Source organism: Schistocerca serialis, chromosome 2 (genome assembly GCF_023864345.2).
Source record: "Schistocerca serialis cubense isolate TAMUIC-IGC-003099 chromosome 2, iqSchSeri2.2, whole genome shotgun sequence".
In the NCBI taxonomy this organism is placed as follows: Eukaryota; Metazoa; Arthropoda; class Insecta; order Orthoptera; family Acrididae; genus Schistocerca; species Schistocerca serialis.
The window spans coordinates 631,006,748-631,026,939 of record NC_064639.1 but is presented as its reverse complement, the minus strand read 5'-3'; the positions used below and the strand labels follow the sequence as shown (position 1 = coordinate 631,026,939).

Genomic DNA, 20,192 nt, shown 5'->3' with positions numbered 1-20,192 from the left:
TACAACAGTCTCAACATTTGTTACATTTCAATTCTATTACAATATTGCTTGACATTTGACATAAACATTAATATTCACATTGAAATTTGCTTGCAGTTTTCTTAACACAATGACATGAAACAAAAAAGAAATGAAAGCGGAACACCAATTACTCAGGTTTATGGAAAAATCAGATGGAAAAAGAAATATTATTTATATGTACAATAGTACAACGTCGTTCTTGTTACAAGGTCAAATGAGCAGAGGAAGGCCATTAGCCAACCCATAAACAAGTTCAGGGATGAAAAAAAGAAAAAGATTGTACCTTTCTCTTAGGTTTAAGCGGTCTATAATTGGCCAAGTTCTATAATAAAAGAAAAAAATATTCATAGTGATAGGTACAGCCGAGGTAGTGTAATTACAGTTGCTATACATCGGTTTGACCATAAGGAGTTGGAGTTCTTTCAGCGTCTTCGGAAAATGTATCGCACTCACTAAACCAACGCACCATTCTTAGTGGTATGTCTTCTATCTTCAAAGTCAATCCTATCAATTCAAGACGGACGATCCGTACTCATGAGCCTGTCGAGTGAGTGTTTCTGATCCATTTCTTTCGTGGTTCCATTTTTTTCCTTATGAGGCTACAAGTAAATCTCAGACTGGCAGCTGCTTTTGCTCTAGCTGGTTTTGTGTCGTCTTTCCTCTTCATGTCCCTTCGACAATTACTCCTATGTATGTTCATGTTCCAGTGATTCGATCTCTTTACATATTTAAACGCAATAGACTGTAATTAATTACGTTCAGGGCCAAGTTCCACCATCGCCATCAGTCCTCAGCCTTGTCCAAATTTCAAATTCCCTACAGTCTTGTGACGTAATAGCCTCAGTACAGGCAATAGCGTCACCGCGAAAAATCTGTCAAGGGACTTCTGTCGTTATCACTAGATCAATTATTTACGCAGAGTTAAGGAAAGTATTCCACGTTTTAAGAGATGGTCACATGGACAAAGAAAAATTCCACTATACCCTAAAGTTCACATCTTATTAGGTATGAGTACTTATTCATCTTCGTTACTGTGAAGCACACCTTGTCTACTGTAAAATGTTTGCTGTTCCGAATCATCCACAGAATGCAATAAACAAATGAGACATTATTTTGTCGTTGTGTAACAGCGTATAACCCACATATACGCTCCTGTGTACAGAATGGTTTTTGTGACAAAAGTACTACTCTTCCACAATTAATAGAAACGAGGCACTAACACGAAGATCAATGCTTACCGATAGAACACAGACAGCTACAACGTGATCGTTGCCGCATGGATGTTTACAACAATGGTAGAAATGTAAGAAGAAAAAGGTGGTAATAGCTTAAAGTCTTACAGTAGTTACATATAATTATGTACACCAAACTTACTTGAATGAATTTAAACTGCAGAAAAAATGTCGCCAGCTCCAGAACGAGTAAAAGTTACATTTGGAAAGTAGCCAATGACTTTAAAATCATTCAAATACTGGACCAGAAAGGTGAAACTGCAAATAAACAAAATGCTCTTCGATGTAGAAAACACGTGTAATATAAAAGACGTTAATTTGGCGTGTTATAATGTTTGTTTTAACTATGCAACGACTAGTAACACTTCATAGAAACTGTACTGTGTTCATTAACTCAAAATAATGGTGTTCGTTTCAAAATATATTTAATCGTGACCAGAACTGTTTATTATTGTTTATCAGTTACTTTTAAAATGATCCCATAAATACTTTGACTGACGGCAACAACTATTTGCCAATATTGATATTTCATAGACGAGTGCCATTTACAGAACGCAGTATATTGTCATGTAGAAGAAGGTGTAATTAGATGAATGACGAACGCTAACTTCCCTTAACGAAGGTTTATTAAGCGCTTGCACATACAAGAGCGCGGAACGAAGTGCCTCTGGCCAGAACACATACGGTGTATATACAGTAACAGGACATTCCAGTACAATGAGTCTTGACATTTATGGATAAGTCTAGAATGTACTCGAACCGAATATAGAAATTAAAATCTCGCACTTCAGTCGAATTTCGAACTCACGACCCTCCAGGCAACAGCCTAGTATCATTACCAATACACCACGGTGACTGTGCTACTCAGCTTATTCTTCGATATTGCTCCCTCCTTAAGAGATCAGCGTCTCGGTGTTACGTCGTCCTTGTCCGGGAACGATCCATTGGTCCTACATGCTCCGACTCCCGATGACTGATGTTCACCCTGGCGGTGATATTCTTAGAATTTCCTTCGCCTCCACCCTCTTCGTCACCTTTCCGCTTGTTGCCTACCGCTGGAGCTTCGAATTTACCCTGGGTTGCAGGATCATTATAGAGGTTCATTCGAAGGACGTGGACAGTGTCTCTGCCCTTTCATCGTGTCGGTGTCGAAATATTCAACTTCACAAGCAACACCAGACAACTGTTTCACAACCCATGTCGAAAGTAGCGCCTGAGGAGCTCTTCAGAGAGACCAAACTTCCGAACAGGGGTGCACATCGAGATGAGGACACCAGGCTGGTAGACAACAGGGCGGTGGCTCACGTCATACCTTCCATCCGAATCGAGCTAACTGCCGAGGTTCCTCAGCTCTGGTTAACACCTGGCCGAAGTAGTCGTCGTCCACGTCATCAGGATGTAACGAAAACACAGTGTCCATCGTCATACTCGCCTCAGCCCCATGAACCAGGAAAAAATGTCGTAAAACCTGTGGTGTCTTGTTTGGCGGTGTTGTAGGCAAACGTTAAGAAAGGTAGCACCTCATCCCAGTTGCTCTGTTCAACATTGACGAACATTGATAGCATATCGGCCAAGGTCTTATTAAGGCGTTCAGTAAGCCCGTTAGTTTGCGGATGGTAGGCAGTCGTCATGTGATGAGCAATGCTGCATCGATGGTTTATCTCTGTCACGAGATTGGATTGAAAAACTTTCCCTCGATCCGTAATTAACGACCTTGGGGCACCGTGCTTTAATACAATGTCTTCTACGATGAATTTGGCTACCACGAATGCTTCGGCTGTTTTAATGGCTTTTGTAATGGCATAGTGTGTGAGATAATCAGTGGAAACAATAATCTACCAACTGCCACTAGCAGATGTTGGAAATCGTCCGAGGAGGTCAATTCCAACACGCTGGAAAGGCGTTTCGGCTGGTGGAATTGGTATGAGTCAGCCAGGTGGTTTCTTCTCCTCTAGCACTCTCCACAATGCGACACATAGTGACGGATACTCCCAAATAAACGTGGCCAGAAAAATCACTTGCTGATCCTGTCGTAGCCGGCCTGGGTGGCCGAGCGGTTCTAGGCGCTACAGTCTGGAACCGCGCGACCGCTACGGTCACAGGTTCGAATCCTGCCTCTGGCATGGATGTATGTGATGTCCTTAGGTTATGTAGGTTTAAGTAGTTGTAAGTTCTAGGGTACTGATGACCTCAGAAGTTAAGTCCCATAGTGCTCAGAGCCATTTTTTTAGATCCTGTCGTATGTATTAATAAATCATAAAGTCCGGCTTTTCTCTAGAACATGTAAGCGCATGTGTTTAGGAATCACTGGTAGCCACACATTTCCAAACGGAGCAAAGTTTTTCTTGCAAAGTAATCCATTAACTACCTTAAATTGTCCTTCCACATTCTCTGACCGATTTCAGGCAAGCATAATTAGAGATATCTTGGCGTCCTTCTTCTGCTCGGCAGAGAGATCCTGGAATGCAGCGAGACGGTCACTGTCACTATCTTCCTCAAAGTCTTGATGGTCTTGCTCAGGGTTTCTTGATAGACAGTCGGCATCTTGGTCTTTTCTTCCACTTTTGCACACTTCGGTAATGTCATACTCTTGAAGACGTAGTGCCCACCTGGCGAGTCGTCCTGTTGGATCCTTAAGACCTGTCAACCAACAAAGTGAATGATGGTCTGCAACAACTGTGAATAGCCTTCCATAGAAACATTGAAGAAATTTGCACATGGCCCAGATCACTGCAAGACATTCTCTTTCTGTAGTTGAGTAGTTTCTCTCTGTTTTTGTATGTGTCCTTGAAGCATAGGTTATAACCTGCTCCCTTCCATCCGAAATTTGCACCAGAACAGCGCCGATCCCATATCCACTTGCATCTGTGTGTAGTTCTATAGGTGCTCTCTCATCGTACAGACCAAGTACAGGGTCAGTCATCAGAGATTTTCGCAGCACATCGAAAGAATTTTGTTGAGCACCACCGCAGATAAATTTAGCATCGGCTAAAACTCTTGGAGTGGCCTGGATTTGATACAAAAGTCTTTGATAAAACAACGGCAATAAGAATATAATCCGAAGAAGCTTCTCACATCTCTTTTAGGAATTGGAAATTTCGTTATAGATCTCACCTTTTCTGGGTCTGGTCGCACACCTTCATCTGACACAAGGTATCCAAGTATTTTGATTTCTTTTGCTCCAAAGAGACACTTTCTTGGATTAAGTTTCAGTCCGCCTGTTGAAGACACTTAAGAAATGCCCTCAGTCTTTTTATGCGTTCATCAAATTTCTCTGACAACACTATAATGTCATCCAAATACCAAAGACACATCGTCAACTTCAGGTGACTTAGAACGTTATCCATCATCCGTTCAAAAATTGCTGGTGCATTACACAAACCAAACGGCATTACCTTAAACTCATACAGGCCCTCATGGGTGATGAATGCAGTTTTCTCACGATCAGCCTCATCTACTTCGATTTGTCAGTTTCCCGTGTCCATGGCTCAGAAAAACTTAGCCCCCTTCAGGCAATCTAGTGTATCGTCAGTTCGTGAAAGGGGTAACCATCCGTTTTAGTTACCTTATTAAGCCTCCTGTAATCAACACAAAATCGCCAACTGCCATCCTTCTTCCTCACAAGAACTATTGGTGACGACCATGGGCTCTGCGAAGGCTGAATGATGTCATTCTTCATCCTTTTCTCTACCTCATCGCGAATTATTCGTATTCCGTTGCTGACACACTTTATGCTCTCTGACTTTTTGGTTGATGGTCTCCAGTGCTAATTCGGTGTTTTACCGTCGATTTGACTAATTTGCTCTTCACCTGTGGTTGAAGCATTCAGAGAACTCTTGAAGAATGGCAGGTAGTTTCCTCTGATGCTCCTTAGTGAGATCTGGTGATAGTCGAGCTGGAAGATTTTGTATCGTAGTAGTAGCGCCAATTTCGCCCACAGACCCGGCATGGGAGGTTTTTATGACGCTCAGCTGTTCATCAATTAACGACTCAGCGTTTGATACGCACATGCGTCTTGGAAGGATCTAAGGTTCTCGGCGACAGTTTACTATCCCCCGTTCAAGGAGTCCGTCCTTAAACGAGACAACAGATGCTGTAATGAGCAAGTTATTCTTCAGTAGTATGCTTCTCTTACATACCTCTACAAGAACAATGAGCTGATGGATGGTAGGACACATGACAGTTGCCATTCTAGCGCTGACTGCAGGAATGACCACTTCATTCAGCACACGCACTCAGATGTGCATCTTCCTGTCCACAGTATCTCATCTCGTCTAGCATAATATTCGAGCGACCACAATCTATAGTTGTCTGATAAGCTTTCAAGAAGACCCATTCGAGAATGAGGTCATGACTACACTCTTGTAAGACGATGAATTCTAAGGCTGTGTGTGGCCACTTATACCCACACGAATGACATATTTTCCTGTAGGTTTTACATATTTCCCATCAGCTACCTTCAGCAGAGATGTTTTCCTGTCGACGAATTCTGTTTTCTGCAATGGCGGCGATGCTTCTCCGAAATGACTGAATAGGATGCTCCAGAGTCCACAAGAGTTTGAGGTGGTCGGTCATCCATGAGGATACCGAAGTAGTTTCTTATCATTTTTGTAGTGATTGGTGGAGGAGGATTTTTCTCTTCGGCGGCCTCACCTCCAAGGAAGGTCACACCCTTTAGTTTTCCAGGTTGCGGCGGCTAGGTGATCGGCTGGAGCATCTAACCGGTATTGGAGACCTTGATTGGCGAGTTGGGGAGATTCCTCTACAGCGGCTAGCTTGCGGCTATGGTGACCCACGTCGTCCTGCACCCACATTTTCTTGTTCATCTTCGTCGTCCCGGAGATGGCGTCAGCTTAGATCGGTCTGCTGTCTTCTGGATCGGGCCTCATCAAATATCCGCCGCCTTTCTCGACAGTAGCGCACCACATGTCACAGTCGTCCGCAGTGGTAACAAACTGGTTGGTTATCCTGGGTCCTCAGACATCGGTCTTCCTTGGTGCCCAAACAGGTTCCTCATGTGGTATTGTAGGACCGCAACTTCGCCTGGGTCTCGAATTTTTTATCGTTTTAAAAGGAAATGAAGGACGAGAGATTGGGTTCAATGTCTGTTCCACTTCCACCCGTATGAACTCTTGAAGCGTTTCGGTTTTTTGCTCACTGTGCAATCCAAGTGCCTTCTGAACTTCCTCTCTCACCATCTGACGAAGAACACTTGTGAAATCAGTTCCTTCCTCCATCACAGACATCGATACGACGCTTAGAAGCCGTTTTTTGATCCATTGTCTTGATAGACTGGCACTATTTTATGAAGTCGTCTGCTGTCGAAACCTCCTTCAGGGGTAGGGCTTGATACATGTCATCAGCAACACCCTTCATGAGATGTGCAACCTTATCTCCCTCCTTCATTCTAGGATCCACTATTTTACACAGCTCTAAGACGTCTTGAATGTGCCGGCCGCGGTGGTCTTGCGGTTCTAGGCGCTCAGTCCGGAGCCGCGCGACTGCTACGGTCGCAGGTTCGAATCCTGCCTCGGGCATGGATGTGTGTGATGTCGTTAGGTTAGTTAGGTTTATGTAGTTCTGAGTTCTAGGGGACTGATGACCACAGATGTTAAGTCCCATAGTGCTCGGAGCCATTTGAATTCGTCTTGAATGTAGGATGCTGCAGTTTCTCCTGGACGCTGTGCCCTGCACTTTAATTTATCTTCAGCATTGCACTTCTGTCGTTGTGTGTCGCAAAAGTACCTGTGCAGTTCCGCATGGAATACTTCCCAGCTTGTGAAATTCTCTTCGTTGTTCTCATACCATGGCTTGGCAGTGCCCTCCAAGAAGAAAAATACGTTAGCCAAACACACGGTGTCATCCCATTTGTAAAATTTTGCTATACGCTCATATACCTTCAGCCACTTGCTTGGACCTTGGCCATCGTCACCAGAGAACCCGGAAGGATATCTCATGTGGTGGTATACAGTTGCTGTCATCGTGACGTCCCCTTCTTTTTCTGTCTCTGATAGATCGCTATCTGTTGAATATGACTCAAACTCGGGTTTCTCGCCACTTAAACGGCGGCTCTGTCGCGGCCTGATACGAGCCACTGTGTCATCGACAATGTGCGCTATCACAAGTTCCAATACCCAGCGTCTCCACCAGAATAATGTCACGTAGAAGTAGGTGTAATTTGATTAATGACGAACATTAACTTCACTTAACGAATGTTTATTCATCACTTGCACATACAAGAGCACAGAGCGAACTGCCTCCGGCCAGAACATAGGTATAAGCACAGTTACAGAACATTCCAGTTCAATGATTCTTGACATTTGTGGATGCTACTAGAATGTACTCGAACCGAATATAGAAATTAAAATTTTACAGTTCATCTGAGTTTTGAACTCTGGACACGGCATGCAACAGTCTGCTATCATAACCACTTCATCACGGTGACTATGCTATTCAGGTTCTTCTGCGACAATATAATCACAAAATTACTTCGGCTGCAAGGTAGCCGCGCATACTGGGTGTTCTAGAGTATGCGCGTCCGCTGGCGCGCCGCCACGATTGTGTCAGCCGGCAGCAGCTGCGAGAGGTCAACAAGGTCAAGCGATAAGAGTGATTACGTAACAAAACTGTTGCATCCTTGAGCCCCCGGTTCTAGATGTACCCTTGTCCGGTTAATGGCTGACGCTACAGATCAGTTTGCATGAAGATGTATTTATTTATGAAAATAAAAAGTACAGTCACCAACAAACTTTACATATTCACATACTCCTTTACCTTTAACCCAAATAAATACAGACTCATTAACAGATATTTTTCTCTTATTACGAGTATGCAAAGAAAGTGCTGAAGTAGACATATAAGCTGATTTACCAAAATCTTGATTTGCAAGTTCGGTCATATGGTAGGTACGATAGGCAATAATGTCTCCATCAACAAAACTTTCAAGTCCAGGAACAGTAGGTACTCCTGTACCTCCACGTACAATAGCTACAGTGAGCCAACCATTGCCATGTGAAAATGTATCGTTAATGTCAATACTAAAATGAAGCCTACAACCACAGAAAACACAAGGTCCGTCGACAAGTGCAGTAGCAGCAACACTCTTCACTGGAATGCGGTTCTTCTTGTCGCCTGCTGTTGTGGTGAACTCGATGTTCTCGATGGTTTTATACACTGTCTGTTTGAAGGGCGACGAACTCTGCTGTAAGGCATCGTGGCGGCGTTCAATGCAGTTGCCTGTGCAGCAGCAGCAGCGCGAATGAGCCTCTGCGCGGCTCTCGCTCGCCACTGAAACATGTACTGCATGTAAATCAGTTACTTATTGTCTACAATACTGTAGAAGTGCAGCACTATATGAACAACTATACTAACTACAGCGTGTTATGACAATGATGACTTGATTGAAAAACAATTGTAAATTTCTTCGTATATCCATAATTGAAACGGACGACCTGGAACGTCAGCTGGTATAACATGTATTAAAAATGACGGGGAACACGCCTATCTCACCACTGACTACTAGTGTTAGACACATACGGTTACTGTCAACGAGTATGGGTCTGAAGATGATGTTGTAACAACATCGAAACTAGTTGTCAATAAAACCAACACCGTAATACAGCTGGAGGAATTACGTCACTTTTAACATAAATTGTAAATTTAGCTGAATCTATTTTATTTTGAGTATTTCTTTCACTTACGACTTTCTCGGAAGTTAAGATAAGCCTTGTTGACGGTTAACAACTTGGCTGAATAAAATTTGTTTGACTAGACCGCTCTAATGTTATAATTTAATTACTATGCCGATTACACAAGTTTGCATTGACTAGACCACTCTGATGTTCCAAGATAGTTACTGTTGCGCTGGCATGCCGACTATACAACTATAATATGCTGGCTGGATATTTACTTTGCCATGAGTTACTTGCGGAACGATGTAATACTTGTCACGAAATTCAGTATTGGCACCAGCCTCTTGCTTAGCAAGCTGCTTGAATAAACTTGATCCATATTGCTTTCTCCATTAATTCCAAAAATTTCCTTGCGACCATGTACTGTGCCCATACACGAGCTGACTCACTTATATTTTGCCTTCGCACAAATTATAACACCTTTTCCGGCACAATCTTCAATTGACACATGTGTGTCAACACACACATCTGTACCACAGCACAGATGCTTCGCAACTCCTTTCTGTCCACGCTCTACAGCCAACGATTTTATTGTTACCTGAAACATGTTCTTCGTGTTTCGTACACAATTTTCCTGACGTCGCCAGTTTATTTACCTTTACGTTTTGAAATAATTATTCCTTGTTTACTCTTTCACCCCACATTACATTTTTATACACACCAACTACTGGCACAATTCTTAAATACATATAATTAAAATATATGGCTTTAAACCAGTGAATTGAAGTATCTGGAAAATGCGTGAGGCACTGGGTTGTAATTTACAAGCCGCCTGAACTCCCGTCGAGCCTTAAGTCAAGTCAAAACATACAACTCTACGGTTTCAATAACTTTTGGTGACTGAATAGCTCGCCAGCATTTGCGCCATATTACATTTGAACGAATAAATGAAATGAATCTACTAGGGATGAAGAAGATAACAGAATCTGTTACATATTTTGTCGTTCATTTCCTGCTTCTTCATGAAAATTCTCTAGGAAAGTTATGTGTAACAAAAGCTATGATCTGATTTTGTTATTAAAATTTACTCTAAATCTGTAATTCTTATGCTCGTTAATTCGGAAATGTAATTTCCGTTCTGTCTGTCGTAGTTGCAGAAAAACGTGGTGGTCTCGTGTTGGGATACTGTACGTCTTCAGGTGTTTTACATAAATGTCACAAATATCCAGTATCCTCTTTCTGCAACTCCCCTGAATGTAATTACATTGGTTTTCATTTACGTCGTAGCCACTACGAATCATAGATGGACACTACGAGACAATAGAGTACCATCACCATCCAGTGGAGGTATATTACCAAGCGGCAGAGTCGTTCTACGAGTCAGTAGGATTTCACTACAGTTCAGTATTTTCACGCTAGCGGCTGGTAGAGTCACGTTAGTAGACAGTAGTATTGCAATGATAGTTGGTAGAGTTACACTAACGCCCAGTAGTGGGAACAGAGAGCTGTAATTATGTTCATTGATTTTTGCAGCATTGGTAGCAGTGGCGGAGGTCCACGGGCAACCTCGAGAGTCTACCACCGCTAACATCTTGAATGAGGAACTAAGCACCGGCAATATCACGGCTGAGAATAGATTTCTGGGAAGGTCGTCCTACACGGAAGATGACGATGATACCATTTGTGTCGCAGCAGACAACAAGTTCTACTTGTATGCTAATTCCCTGAAGCTGTATTCTTGCTACAACCAGCTACCGAAAGGTAGGTTGCTTTATATAAAACTGTTTTCTGTGCAGTATTAACAAGATAACATCAGACTGCTTAGCATCATATTGCTCGAAGGGCTCCACAGTGAATGTGAAAATAAGAGTGAATTCGAATCATAAAGGAAAAGTGGTTACTCCTACCTCACTGCTCAATGAAAGATTCTCGCTTTACGAAATTGCTACTCTTCGTGATTCTCCACCACAACTATTCTGAGCCATATTCTGCCCATTTTGATCTCCAATTTCCTATAATTTGTGATCCCCTTAAATCAAATACATTTTTTAACCTTCGAAAGTTTTAAATCCGAATTATTGTATGACGATTACGTTGTGTAACGTGACATGAAATTCGCTGTGGACTACAGTTTCAATATTTTACGAAGAGATATTTTAACATTCGCCGTAAGTTACCACGAGTGTCGTGATACATAGCGTGTGGTTAATTTTCACAGTGAATGTGTTGGCAGCATTGTACGTACACCTATAGACAGTAAAATACTGTGAAGCAATAGGCGGGGCACACTTTCCGTTGTATCCTGTGGAAGGCCGTCAGTGGAATTAATGTATATAAACAATGATATTAACACTTTAGGAACAAACAGAAAGAGGCGTACAAGATTAGAAAAGTTCAAAGATTACCGACCCATTGACTTTACCTAGTCGGAGACGTCATCTTGCCATCCAGTTAATGCACACACTCATACGAAGCCTAGGGACAGACATCTCCAATGTACCACCAAACCAAAATATATGCTTCCTACAGACAACGGTACAAAGTTTTACTAATCAACAGTGAAAGCATTATAAAACCATCCCGAGTTCGAGGAATTTCTAAATAGCAGCATGTCTCACATCTTGTTTGGGAGGCAGTGAAGGCTGAAACCAGAACGTGGTAATAGCAAGTTACTTAGGCCAGATCAAAATATGGACGTAGAAGGAATGTGAACTATCGTAGTCGTAGTACTGGTTGAGATTTCCATTTGGTTAGAAATTTTGTCTCCAGCTTGATGGTCAGCACGAAAGTAACTATTACGTGTAATATGATAATGGCTTTCAGATTCACCTTAGAAGTAACTTGAGCAGAATGCTTTAGCTCAAATGTACGCGTCCTTCAAAGTTGTTTCGTGTATTTAACCACCCAAGCAGTCTTAAGAATACCAGATACCTTAATAAATAATTCTAAAATGTTTCTTTAACGGTGTCGTAGAACAGGTATTACTGAATTAGCAAGTAGCAGATGCAAACAAACACATGTGAGCACTCACGGAGCTTTACCATCGTTTTAACTTTCATGACGTAGTAATAATGAGTGTGAAGGTGGATATGCTCATTGGCTTTCGTGGGCGCTATCGGAAACAGGCGGAAGTCTGTCAGTCAACAAGTAAAGTGGAAAAAATAAATAAATAAATAAATAAATAAATGTTGTGTGGCCAGGGCCTCCCGTCGGGCAGATTGTTCGCCTCGTGCAAGTCTCTCGACTTCACGCCACTTCGGTGACTTGCGCGTCGATGGGGATGAAATGATGATGATTAGGACAACACAACACCCAGTCCCTGAGAGGAGAAAACCTCCGACACCACGGCCGGGAATCGAACCCAGGTTCGTAGGATTGACATTCTGTCACGCTGACCACTCAGCTACCGGGGGCGGACAGTACAGTCGTCACTAACGGAAATGAATCGAATGTCGAGGCTTTCAGGTTAGCCGTACAGATACTGTCAAGTGGTTCAGCATGTCCTTATGAAGTATCACGACGAAAGCTAACGATGTGCTTACCGAAGCGCCCTTAGTCCCAGGTGCAATAATGGTTGACTACTAAACTTGTGGTCACGCAGAGCTGAAATCAGTTAACTTCGACAGAGATCGTAGAGAGTGAATAATCCTTCCAACTGTAGCAAACTTAGAATCGTCTAGAGCAGGTAAAAGTTAAAGGACTCACCTTTCATATCGTTGGGTCTCTTACAAAGCCAGTAATAATTTGGTCATCTTGCGCTCCTCATCCATTTATAGAGGTACAGTAAGCATTCGGTGTTATTATAATTTTCAGAATCAAATTGAACAACAGGTTAACACAAATACCAAAGATCGCGTTTAATATATGCTGATATCGAATCAGCTCTGGACATAGCATCAGTCGGTGCATAAACTGACACGATGAGAGATGTGATCATGTTGATTTTAAAGAGCTCATTTGCAATGTTATCACTGCCCTTGGTAAATTTATCTGCATTTTTTTGTCTTTGTTCATTATACCTCATATAATAATGGCGCGTTACGAGGGCCTCCCGTCGGGTAGACGGCTCGCCTGGTGCAAGTCTTTGGATTTGACGCCACTTCGGTGACTTCCGCGTCGATGGGGATAAAATGATGATGATTAGGACAATTTTTTTTTAATTTTTTTTTTTAATACAGAGGTCCACCGCCTCTCTGACCGAACAAGCTGAGCTACCGTGCCGGCACCACTCAGCTACCGGGGGCGGACATTACACCTCATCACTCCACCACATTTTTACTTGAATGATCAATTTTGCTTAGTGCAGATCGACCTTCTTTGGAAGTTCCCAGACTTCCGTAATTTTTTGTATGTTTTGTACTTATTGGTGTTATTTTCGTGTCGACGAGGAGAGTATCCATCTTAGCCATTTAAAGGCCTCAAGTGTACGATCCAAACCATGAGAACCTTATCCTATAAAGAACACTGATACATTATCAAACTGATTTTGTATTACTGTAAAAATGTTGTGTACCCTGCCGTTACTAGTTGAGTCAACGATGGAAGGAATCGAGTTTTGACTTGCCATGTAGGGACACATTATCACATGAGCACGCGCACACACACACACACACACACACACACACACACACACACACACACACTTCTTTATTTCATATGATAAAACTTCTGTATTTCACATCATAAATATTATGTACACATGTGTTAAGTAATTGATTTTTACAGAAACTGTACAACTTTCTCATGAAACTACCGTCTGTACGGCCTCGTCATTTTATGTTCATCAGATCTCGTCTTACACTTACGTTTGTACACATTCGTCTCATCATTATATGTGGTCTCTCACATAGTGTAACTGTCCCCTGTCTCTAAATATTCATCAGTCCGTAACTGACACACATAGGACACAAGGCGGTACTACTCCCCTTCTATGTGGCTACCATTGCCCCAAGGTGCTACCATACAACTACGCGGTCACCATTTTCCCACAATGTACGCGGCCGGTGTGGCCGTGCGGTTTTAGGTGCCTCAGTCTGGAACCGCGTGATCACTACGGTCGCAGGTTCGAATCCTGCCTCGGGCATGGATGTGTGTGATGTCTTTAGGTTAGTTAGGTTTTAGTAGTTCTAAGTTCTAGATGACTGACGACCACAGATGTTAAGTTCCATAGCGCTCAGAGTCATTTGAACCATTTCTGAACCCACAATGTAGAAGAATCTAGCCTTGATGTTATGTCGCTGATATCACGCATCTGGCAGTCGTGTACCATCTTCCCATTGACATGGTGCTACTGCGTAACTGAGAGAAAAATATTACATCACCTAAACTATCTTTAGAGAAATCCAAAGAGGGAAAGAGGGAAAGAAGGAATTGGTACGGATGGAGCGCATTCCTCCGCAAGAAGCCCTCAGCACTTTTCTGGTTCTTTCGACAGCCGTTTCGCATTTCCGGGCCAAATATTTAGTGTGCGCCTTACAGGTTACGTTGCGCCCGATCAAGAGTCGCACGTATTTGACCACTAAATTCGAAGGTAGTTGTTACAGGACAAGCGCTATTTCCTCTGGAAGATACGTTTTGTGACTCGGAAACAATACGGCCTTTGATTCTGATGTGAATATAATTCGTTACTAGTTAGCCCCAGCTGGAATGCGAACGTAATTTAGATCTGACGCAAGCGGCGCTCTTCAACAGAAATGGGTAACTGGATACAAATGGAATTCAGTTGCAGAACAGGTTTTACAGCGTCCACGATATTATTAAACGTTGCAGGTGATATTCGGGCATATTCTTTGAATAGTAAGGTTTGACACTTCAGTTGTCCGTATAAAGGGGAAATTTTCTGCGAATATATTGTTCCAAATGCGAAATTCTGTTTTCACAAGTTTGTCGTCGACGATGTTTCTGCAGTATGCGTTTTTAATTTAAAATCTCTTTGGTTCATTGAACTGGCTGGGCAACCGTGCAGGCGGCGGAATACGGCGGCTGAGCACCATACGTAGGACAGAGTAATCGCAAGGCACCGCTTCTCGTTGGATCGTTCCAATGTTAGGGTGGTCTCGTGCCGGGCCACTTTTCCATCAGATCGCTCACGGTTACTGGGGACACGCTGTGCTCACCACTCCCAATTTACAAACTCAGGGGCCCGCATCTCGTGGTCGTGCGGTAGCGTTCTCGCTTCCCACGCCCGGGTTCCCGGGTTCGATTCCCGGCGGGGTCAGGGATTTTCTCTGCCTCGTGATGGCTGGGTGTTGTGTGCTGCCCTTAGGTTAGTTAGGTTTAAGTAGTTCTAAGTTCTAGGGGACTGATGACCATGGATGTTAAGTCCCATAGTACTCAGAGCCACAAACTCAGGGATCGCCAGATCAAATGTTCAAATGTGTGTGAATTCCTAAAGGGCCTAAACTCCTGAGGTCATTGGTGCCTAGACTTACACACTACTTCAAATAACTAATGCTAGGAACATAACACACACCCATGCCCGAGGGAGGACTCGACCCTCCGGCGGGAGGGGCCACGAAATCTGTCACATGGCGCCTCTAACCGCGCGGCCTCTCCATGCAGCCTTGCCAGATCAGTTCCCAGTAAATGAAACTGAGGTCCCTGCGGTTATCGCCATTTCACAAGTCACGGGGTACATGTGTTGCTTACTGAATGCTTCACACACCAGGAGCATTACCCTCCTAGAGGAACTTGGTTGTAGTGACATCCTCAAACTTTCGCAATGCGCCATACGTCAGGTTTACCCGCATGGTCCGTCTTCCAACTGTCTGCTGTCGTGCTAGTAAGGATATGAAAGCGGTAACATAACATGCTTGTCAGCAGTTACGATGATTACGATATTATTACGGCACTCGTAACAACATTCACCGCCTATTAAGCATGTCTTGGTAAAATGTAGCACAGAAAAAAATACTGACGGAACACCACATTCTCACTGACATACGACCATACCACAATCTTGTCACAGTGCTGATAGTGAAATTCACGCTCTGTAAAAAAGCGAAGACTTACTGTTGTCTTATCACCAGTAAATTGAAATTGCTATGCTATTTTCATAATTCCTGCCATTATTAAAACGTATTTCCTTTCGTTGCAGTTTACGTGGTGAAACCAAAGAGTCAGTGTAAACCGTACCTGTCAGACTGCCCCAGGAACTAGGAGTATTGCAAGTCTGATGGCTCACCTTCAAGGGACTGACTCGTCTGCGAGTGAGTGAAGACTAAATGGCTGGCCTGCTGACTGAAGACATCTCATGTTTCCAGAGAAGCCCATAAACTGCAAGAGCGTCATTACTTGCCTTTTTACTCAAACATGACCGGGGGAATCTACTCATCCTCTTCTATGAAGTTCCTGATTACTGCACGACATGCAAAATAAATTTCATTACTGCAAAGATTAGTATTTAAAAACATTGCGTTTGTCTTATTTTATCTTTCTGTTGTTTCTGTAATAGCTGCATGCTACGGAATAAAATTGTAGTTTCTTTACGTCAGGTGTTATATTTACACTGCACAAGATATTTCTCTGTCTATAGCTTCACGTAAATACTGGCAAATACTGGCTTATTGCTAATAACATCCAATGCATTTCATCCATTATTCACTCCTATAATCCCAATATCCAGTTCCAACCTTAACACGCTGACTGCCACGAGGACACCGGCGGCCACAGCAATGACCGACGACTGACGTCACGGCTTGGCCATACCTGCCCTAGAAAATACGTGAAACATCCATAATCCAGAGGAATCGGTGTCATATTTCACGGTTTTGTATGGTTTTATTGCAAGGTATTGTGCAAGATAAACCGTGAAATATCACGCCAAGATGCGGTTTCACGTTATCGATGTAATAAAAGTAAACGTATACCGTCTCAGTTAGTAGTCACTATAGACTGAAACTTAAAAACAAGGGGGCGTGCTGAAACGTAATGCCTTCGAATCTTTATATGTGGAAATTTTTAAAACTTTTTAAATAAAGCAAACTTTAATAGCTTTCTACATGAACATCAACAAAAGCAAAACAAGGATAATGGAATGCAGTCGAATTAAATCAGGTGATGCTGAGGGAATTAGATCAGGAAATGAGACTCTTAAAGTAGCAAATGAGTTCTGCTATTTGGGAAGCAAAATAACTGATGATTGTTGAAGTAGGGAGGATATAAAATGCAGACTGGCTATGGCAAGGAAAGCGTTTCTCAAATAGAGAAATTTGTTAACATCGAGTATACATTTGTCATGAAGTCCCTTTTGAAAGTATTTGGATGGAGTGTAGCCATGAATGGAAGTGAAACGTGGATGATAACAAGTTTAGACAAGAAGAGAATATATCCTTTAGAAATGTGGTGCTACAGAAAGATGATGAAGATTAGATAGGTAGATCACTTAACTAATGAGGAGGTACCGAACAGAAATGGGGGGAAGAGGACTTTGTGGCATAACGTGACTAGAATAAGCAACTGGCTGGCAGGACACGTTCTGAGGCAAAAGGTATCACCAGTTTAGTATTTGGGGGAAGAGTGGAGCGTGAAAATCGTAGAGGGGGACCAAGAGATGAATGCACTAAGCACATACTGAAGGATGTAGGCTGCATTTGTTATTCGGAGAGGCAAGCACAGAATAGCGTAACATGGAGAGCTGCATCAAATCAGTTTCTGGACTGAAGACCACAACGACAACGACTTTCTTTACCCTTATTCTTCATGGCTTATTTCTCATCACAGTCACCGTGGTGACAAAGAACTTTATCCTAACGAGGGAACAGTTTGTTGATACCGTCAGAGTAGAAGGTTTGACTTTGTTGAAGGGGCCGCAACATTACTTATACTGGCACTGCTTCATCGCTTCAGTCCAGAACCGTGCTGCTGATAAGGTCGCAGGTTCGAATCCTGCCTTGGGCGTGAATGTGTGTGATGTTTTTAGGTTAGTTAGGTTTAAGTAGTTCTAAGTCTAGTGGACTGATGACCTCAGATGTTAAGTCCCATAGTGCTTAGTGTCATTTGAACCATTTTTGAACCCACGATGTAGAAGAATCTAGCCTTGATGTTATGAACTTCTTCATCACTATCCAACTGAAATAATCGAAAGTTTACTTCGAGTTTTGGGACCAGATGAAGGGATGATGGGGCCAAGTCGGGACTGTATGGAAGATGATCTGTGACCTCGTACACAACGTGTGGGGTTGTTACACATGTCGCAGCGCTCTTGTGTGCCCTGCCGTTGTCATGATGAAGGAAAGGTAGCTCCATGTCTGGAAGAACTCTTCGCATTCGTGGTTTCAGTTTCTTGAAGGAACACAGCAAGCTGTTTCTCGCGCTCTGTCATAGTTATGTTACACAGTGCCATGTTACAAGCTACAAACGTAGCCGTCGATCGGCAGAGGATTGCAATTGCGTTATCGAAGCCTGAAAGTCGACAGAGTAATATGCACCACATATAATACTGTGACCTGTATTGGGAACACAATGCAGAATTCGGAGGCATAATATTTATTACGAATAGTTTTTAGCACGTCCTCGTACATCCCGTAATATCAGGTGAAAAACCATTTCGTACAATAACTGTTAATTCCATTGGATGAAGTGATTTTCGATTGATAGCCACTGGCTTTTGAATTTTAGTTATTAACGGCATTTATTCAATGAAAAGATACACTTTTAAGCTGCCTAGTACCACTAAAGTCATTATGATTCCATAAGCAACTCGAAACGGATCTCCCTTATTTTCGAGAGTGTTATTTTTAAACCATATGACATTCTCCCACTGAGTAAGTTTTATCCAGCGAAGTTCAGTTCAGTTTTATATTTGCAGCACAACGAAATCTATGTCAAGTGTTTGCACTGAGGGACAATACGACCGCTGTCTGAATTTCCTTTCGTTCCTTGAATGTAGCATTTGTGCAGGTAGAATGATGCTTTATGCTGGAACAGTTGTAACGTTTTTCCATGTTTTTTTCATTAAAGTACTGTTAATTTATCCCTTGTAAATTACTTAGTGCTTTTATTAGCCCAGGGGTGTTTTGTGAAACAAAAGATCTTGGTAATAGAGGGGGGGGGGGTCAAGTAGATAAGCCAAAGCAAGGAACAAAAAACAATAATAAAATGGGAAATACAACTGATTATATTTTCGTTAACATAATCTTATAACCAGCGAATAGGAACGAATAACGACAGAGAGTTGAAATTACGCATGTGTAGCATTAACGGAATCGTATACGAGGGATGAACAATATAGTGAATCGCGCTAACAAGATACAATCTGTGGTGTCACCGCCAGACACCACACTTGCTAGGTGGTAGCTTAAATCGGCCGCGGTCCATTTAGTACATGTCGGACCCGCGTGTCGCCACTGTGTGATCGCAGACCGAGCGCCACCACAAGGCAGGTCTCGAGATACGGAATAGCACTCGCCCAGTTGTACGACGACTTTGCTAGCGACTACACTGACGAAGCCTTTCTCTCATTTGCCGAGAGACAGTTAGAATAGCCTTCAGCTAAGTCAATGGCTACGACCTAGCAAGGCGCCATTAGCCTTACATAGTTTGATCGTTATCGTATGAAATGTCTCATCAAGAACGTTGTAAACCAATGACGGATTAAAAGTTAAGTATAATAGCAGCTACGTACTTTTCTTGCTACCATTCATTACGTATCCTGTTTCAGACCTCTATCTAGCCTGCGTGAGATTACGCGTGCCTTTCGGCTACTTCAGTGTGGCGTAGCTGTCTTGTTACGCCACAACACAATGTATTAACAGAATTTGTTTACCGTGTAAATAAAGCAGTCGTCATTGTGGTTCTACTCTCAGCATTACAGATAATGATTTCCTTTCCTTCTTTTTCTTTCAAATTACCAAGTTATGTTTTAAATTTTGTTTCGGAGGGAAATCTGATTATTTGTCACTGATATATGAATGTGGGGATAAGATTATAGTTGAATTCGGAACTGGTTGGTGCTTTTCTTTAAGCGTACCTCAACACTGAGTATCGGCGTAATTTACAATATTATCACATACAGCAGTAATTTTTTCTTACGGAACAGTTTTTAACAGGACACAATATGGATCGTCGTCGATGTTGCTCTTGCTACTCATGAGTTTTTATTTTATATATCACCCTGAATTAGTTTCTTATTTTGCCTCCCAATTTTGTGAAGGTCCACAGGAAACTAGAGAAAATCTGTCCAATCTCATGAGACGTTTAATCTATTACATTAATATTGTTCACACGTATGCAAGTTAGATGCTCTATTATTAACCACTGATTTACGCTTCGGTGGTGGTTACAGAAAAAGCTTTTTTTAATTTTGATA

The 20,192-nt window shown here is 42.4% G+C and overlaps 1 protein-coding gene across 1 annotated transcript in view; it reads left to right on the top strand.

The window, feature by feature from the left end:
- LOC126457699 (uncharacterized) overlaps nucleotides 1–16,296 on the top strand; it is a 42,843-nt gene extending 26,547 nt beyond the window's left edge. The window contains exons 2-3 of the mRNA XM_050094231.1: nucleotides 10,418–10,645; nucleotides 15,981–16,296. Of these exons, the coding sequence (XP_049950188.1) occupies nucleotides 10,418–10,645; nucleotides 15,981–16,042 (290 nt within the window). The 3' untranslated portion in view covers nucleotides 16,043–16,296. The remainder of the gene's footprint in view (nucleotides 1–10,417; nucleotides 10,646–15,980) is intronic.
- Nucleotides 16,297–20,192: the final 3,896 nt, after the last annotated feature.